The 6378-nt window shown below is 36.1% G+C and overlaps 1 protein-coding gene across 1 annotated transcript in view; it reads right to left on the reverse strand.

The window, feature by feature from the left end:
* LOC121422949 overlaps nt 1-5746 on the reverse strand; it is a 32212-nt gene extending 26466 nt beyond the window's left edge. Inside the window, exon 1 of the mRNA XM_041618190.1 lies at nt 5638-5746. Within this exon, the coding sequence (XP_041474124.1) occupies nt 5638-5674 (37 nt within the window). The 5' untranslated portion in view covers nt 5675-5746. The remainder of the gene's footprint in view (nt 1-5637) is intronic.
* Between the last annotated feature and the right edge of the window lie 632 nt (nt 5747-6378).

Below are 6378 nucleotides of genomic sequence, written 5' to 3' on the forward strand. Positions count from 1 at the left end.
TTGAATTGTGGTTTTCATTTACATCCACAAAAAAACAACAATGCATTCACGAACGACTGGAATTTCACAGTTTGCAAAGTACATTGTGCAACATGCTAGTATGATATGCATTCAAAGTAGGAATGCAATAAATACCTTCATAAAGTGTTCATTGGTGTACTATTCTAGTCACCTGGTCTATTCAATTTCTTCATCCTGCTATGTAAATAAGGCAAGCTTACGTAACATCTTGCTTTGAAATAATAATGAAAGAAATGAAAGGTTGTTTGACTAAAATTGTTTAAGAAGTAACTACGAACTGGTCTATTTGTTACCATAATCAAAAGCATATAATTTGTCTTTTGCAGGTTGATAGTTTATTCACCTTAATCCATTCAGTCACATGTAGGAGTTCTGAATTTACAATTCTTACAAGTTGATTTACATTATCATGACTGAGAAAGAGTATGAACTTTAATACATTTTAACATTTAATAATGTCATTAATAGATTCTAGAACTAGAAGTTAAAAAGAAGAGGGTCATTCTTATGTAACAGAGGTGGGCCAGATCACTCTAGGCGACACCGCAATACTTACCCATGTTAAGAAACTGGGACTCCACTCACGCGCATTTGGGCCGCCCTAGCTTAGAACTAAGCTTTCTTTCCGTAAAAAAAAATTATTCTTATGATTAAATAAATATTAATTAATACATGAATACTGTTAAATCGGTACTCACCGGTTCTCTTCTTGAATTTTCTGCCAATTTCCCACGCTGCTGGCTGCAATTCCGCGGTAAATTTCGTCGCCATAGAGAGCTGTTCATGCAACGTTATTTATAAATGGAGCGCCCTTTACGAGAGTTGTTAATGCCGCGGAGAAATCGTTAGGCATTTTGGCCTGTGTTCAAGGCGTAGCTGTTCTATTTTTTTTTATAAAATTATGTGTGAGATCGAAATCTCAGCGAGTAAACACTCTTCCAATATGGAAGAGTGTATACTCGCTGTGATATGATCCCGATAGGGAGGCGCAACACCCCCACCCACATGGGCGCAAACCCCAGGGCCGGGGGACATGTCCCCTCACCCAAAATAGTAGGGGGCACATTATGAAATGTCCCCCTACTATTTTTGGTCATGTCGTTCAAATTCGAAATGTATTTTGGAAGAGACGATCTTACTTTTGGCATGCCCCCTTTTTTTTGCTTGTTTGCTTGTCAAATTTCTTTTGGTCAAGATGACCTTCTTTAGAGGGTGATAAACCTTCTTTTTTTGTTTGTTTTTGCTTGTCAAATTTTCCAGCCCCTGGTCCCCCTACCTTTGGGGAGAGATTTCCGCCCTTGCAAGTAGACATATACTCTTGATATTGTTTGCGAATCTGCACGGGCGTCGATCGAGGGCTGGGGATGAGGAAAAGCGGTGAGACGAGAAAAAAAATAGAACTTAGAAGGGGAAAGGCGACAGAAAAAAAGTGAACGAAAGAAAAATTAATGGAAAATAAAAGGGAAGAGTAAATAGGGAGAAATGTGATGGGTAAAATAAATTATGGGAAAAGAGGACAGAAAAAAAGTGAACGAAAGAAAAATTAATGGAAAATAAAAGGGAGGAGAAAATAGGAGAAATGTGATGGGTAAACAAAATTATGGGGAAAGATTCTGGACGCACTATTCATGTTTTATCATGAAAAGGATAAGTTATTTATCCGCGAGCAGACACTTTTTGATATTGTGATCTGAAACTGGATAATGATTTAAATAGAGAACAATCTGCGTATCTGAATTAACGTGTGTTTTAGATTTCGACCTAGAATTTGGGTATTCTAAGTAACTTTCTTATCATGAAAATCAATAAAGAGAGCGCAAAGCGCGAGCTAAAAATATATGATATAACAAAGGGTGAATTTAAGCTCTGTAATGCAAACACTTTGTGGGAAAATTGTGAATTGTGATGGATCACAGTTAAAAAAGAGCTGATGTATTTTATTTTTATTACTTTGAGTTTTTACATAGGACCGGAACATGCTATGAGGGCATTATGTCATCATATGAAATTGATGACCATCTTCCTATTTCTCTCGCATGGGAGCGCGAAATGTGTTAATTTTATGGCCTGAAAACTGGACATTTAAAGCACTTTGTAATTATGCATAAGAGGCATTATATATCTATCAATGCGAGCAGAAATCGCGAGTCGAAGTTTTTGATAAACTGTCATCAAATTAGTTTGATTTAGAATTAATATTGGGATATACATAACCGACTAATCCAAATGCTATAGCGTGCGGCGCTAGCTGATACGTTTTAACAATCTGACCTGAATAGGGAACTTTTTGAGAACTTTATGGAATACAGGAAAATAATACGTACCTGAAAATTCAAATTTTGCGAGCGCGCAGCGCAAGCAGAAAATGATAATGTTCAGATGATATCACAGACATTTTTACAGAGCACTTTTTAAAAATCAATTTGTAAATGAAACAAAATAATGAAAGTTCAATTTCCCAGCTGAAATATGTTTTGTATAATGACTTCAAAGTTTGATTTTTCAAGCTCCATATTGAGCAAGATATGCAAATACCCTAAAAGACAATAAGGCGCGAAGCGCGAGCGAAAATTTTTTATCCTAACAAATAGATTTAAAAAAAAATTATTTTCAGAGTCTTCCCCTAATGTTATTTCATTTAATCATGTTCCTCCTCTTATGTTTGCCTTTCTTCTTTTTTCCTCTCTTTTCCCTTCCTTTTCTTTTTTCCTTTCTTTTTTTTTCTTTTTTTGCTCCGCCAATAGGGGGGCCCGGGCCCCTCGGCCCCCCTGGATCCGCCTATGTTAGCGGTTGTAGGTATAAATCGCGCTCTAACGCTCTAAAACTGTGTTCTTTATCAAAAAGCTGTCTTTCATATTCATTTTGTTCGCAAAAGAATATAAAGTTAATTTCAATCATTGTATATAGTTATCCTGTTTATGATAAAAATACTTAGAAATTGGGTTAGGTTAGGGTTATCAAATTATCAGGGCAGAAAATATATATTTTTTTCTCATTTTGCGCGTCGAGCTGGCACTATTTGATCTGTGTTATTATGTTTTTGATGACATTCATTGTATTCACAACAATAATTATTAAACATTGCGCACGCGCCGTGCGCCGCATGAATTATGTAGATCAGGTGAATAACTTACCGCTACACACGAGCAGTTGCTCTATATATTCTATGTAATATAATATATAGAGCAACTGCCCATTTTTAATGGTCCATAATATACCCACTTTCTTCTTTTTTTGGAACGAGTATGAATTTATCTACTGATATACTGAATGTACAATAAAAGTCATTATCATGTATTTCTTGGCATTTCATTTACTTTTTTTACCATAATTATATCACACAGCTGTTCGCATAGGCCTACGCCGTCACAAATAACAAAACAAAATCTCACTTTTTTTCTTTTTTGGTGGGGGATAGATTTTCCATACGCATACGTACAATTTTTCAAATTATTTTTTTCTGCTATTTTCATAATAAACTTTAAATGATTTCGCCTTTGCACTATTATTTTTTTAAAGACAAAATTACATCATCATCATATCATCGTCACCAACTTCATTCTCATCTTTATCACCACTACCACCATCATTATTATCATCATCATCATCATCATCACCGCCACCATCACCACCACTATCATCTTCACCAAGATAAATCCTGCTTTTTTTCCTTCCTATTTTCCTCTTTTTAGAGGGCACACCACCACGCCCCCTTACTGGATATCCGCCTCTAACGTTTGTTGTTGTATATAAGTTGGCGGATGCCTCATGAAATGAAATAATATAAAATAAGGAAAGGGAAACTAATTAGAAAAAGGACTGAGGAGAAGAAAAAAGAAAGCCAAACAAACAAGAAAAAACAATATCAAAATTTTGTTGTAAAGTCTTCTAGTACGTCAGTTTAATAATTATGTTTTCAATGAAATGAGAACATAAAAAAATGAAACAAGTAAGATGGGCTATACATCGTAGCAAAGAAATAGATGGAAGCTCCGAGACAATAAAAAGGGTGAGAAAAAGAAAAGACTTTGAAATACTCACAACACGAGCATAATAAAAAAAATTGGAATAAGCAAGGACAAGTAGCTGAGGGACACCCCCCCTCTCTCTCTAGTTATTTATGTATCAAACTCGCATACACAAGAATTTCTTACTAATCAAAATATTGCGAGCAAAAAGCACGAGCTGACATTTTTTTAAATATTCAAAACTGATAGAGAGACACATTTTAAACAATTCATGAATCATAATAATTATACAACTAGCTTACCAATCGAATCATTCGATTGCGACAAATGATCTGAGAATTAATGCTTTTAGGAATTCATTAAATTAAAGCAAAGTATCTCAACATTAAAATAATTAAGGCGGGCGCAAGGTATCAGCTACTACACCGATAATTTTTTTTTTGACATTTGAAGTATTTTCGGTAATCATGAAAAAGATCGGATATTTCATGAAAGCTCAAATCCCGAAGAGCGGAATATTTTTATTAATTGACTTTTTAAAAAAATGTTCTAAGCCCCATTTAATATTTGATTATAAGTCGATGCATTAAAAGCTGAAAAAATAAAGTATTTTGTGTTCCTCTATCATAATTGTCTTTCTCTTTAACCCTGGTTCTTTTTTTCTGGGGGAAGCATTTTGGTTAAAAAAAGAGAAAAAAGATAATTGCTGGCTTGTGGACGCCCGGTGTGGACGGTGGTAGGGACACCCCCCCCCCCCCCGTAGTTACGCCAATATGGGACCAAATGATCCTAAATGTCCGAGGCGAAACTTGTGCAATCAAACGTTATTTCTGAATAAATTAAAGCTTGCGCTGTTCAACTTCAATCTCTTTCAGCTAAATTTGCGATGAACGCTGCGTTATGAAATATATAATTATCAACATCTGGCGAAAAGAATAACCAACCGATCACCTGACGAGAACGCGTATACGTGATCTGCATATCAGGTCCGATCGAGAGTCAGAAGTGAAGGACAACTGCCAAGAAAATCAGGAAAAAGTCGTCAAAATGTAAGTTCCCCTTCATTTCTTTCAATTTTTTGTTACTTATTGAAGCATTAATGTATCATTAAAGCAAAATTTCAACAAAAGCCTCAAATTTAGCTAGTACTTTTGTTGAAATTACAATAAATTTAGATCCACATAAATCTCTAACCCAATTTTAGCACTGATGTCGCCTATGAGGTCCATACATGTAATGTTTGGACCTCATTGGTACTAGGAGTGGGCCAGATTATCCCCCTCCTTCTTGAACTTCTTCCGAGTTATTTGGCTCCTCCTCCTTGATCTTGAAGAATGAAGTAATTCTCTTTTTTATTTCAATCCTTAGGAATCCTTTCCTGAAAAGGGTTTGGCGGATAATGACTATCTTGTTCTTGTCCATCTTTTCCTCGGTTTATTGTTGTCAACAAACAGAATCCAGAAGTAGTGGGCGGGGACATTAAGAATACAAAAAAGTAAGCACATGGGACCGTAGCAGAATATGTAAAGTAGCACTTTGCTCAGGCTCAGCAATCAATTCCAGAATTTAACGGTATAGGCCTACTCATTGCAATTAAATGACAAAGTAGTACATGCCGATCAATGAACAGTATACGAAAATACATTACCTTTTAAATCAGTCAGTAGCGGATCTTTAATAGACATTTTGGCAACTAAATTCAGAGGAGGTAAAACCAAGTCTAAGAAATCAAAACACAGCTAGCTGTAATGTGTAGCCTCAATCGAGGCAACGTAAATAATTATAAATGCACTGGCCTGGGCGATGTACATGTATGGGTCGGCCATAGAGATGTATACTAATTATATCTCTATGGGGTCCCGGGATGGGGTCAGCCCAGTGAAGTCTGGGGCGGGGGCGAGGGGCCCGCCCCCCCCCCCCCTTATTGGCGGAGCAAAAAAAGGGGGGCCAAGGAAGAAAAAAAGAAAAAGAAGGAAAAATAAAGAGGAGAAAGAAGGACCGGAGAAACATATAAAAAGGAGAAAGACGAGTGATTCGAATAAAATAAGATGAGCTAGGGGAAAACTTTCTTTCATGTCGGGATATAAAATTCTTCGCGCTCGCATTGCCTTCCTTGCTCAATATGGAGCTTAAAATGTCAAATTTTGTCAAAATATGTCAAAATACAAAACATATATTTCAGCTCGGAATTTGAACTTTCATTATCATTTTGTTTGATTTAAAAATTGATTTTTAAAAAATGCTCTTTACGTTATGTTTTATGGTCTGAATATTAACATTTCCACTTGCGCTGCTCCGCTCGCAAAATTTTATTTGTCAGGTAGGCCTACCTTTATTTTCCTGTAAAGTTATCCCTATTTTCGATCAGCTAGGTCCTCAGATAGCGCTG

Source organism: Lytechinus variegatus, chromosome 10 (genome assembly GCF_018143015.1).
Source record: "Lytechinus variegatus isolate NC3 chromosome 10, Lvar_3.0, whole genome shotgun sequence".
In the NCBI taxonomy this organism is placed as follows: Eukaryota; Metazoa; Echinodermata; class Echinoidea; order Temnopleuroida; family Toxopneustidae; genus Lytechinus; species Lytechinus variegatus.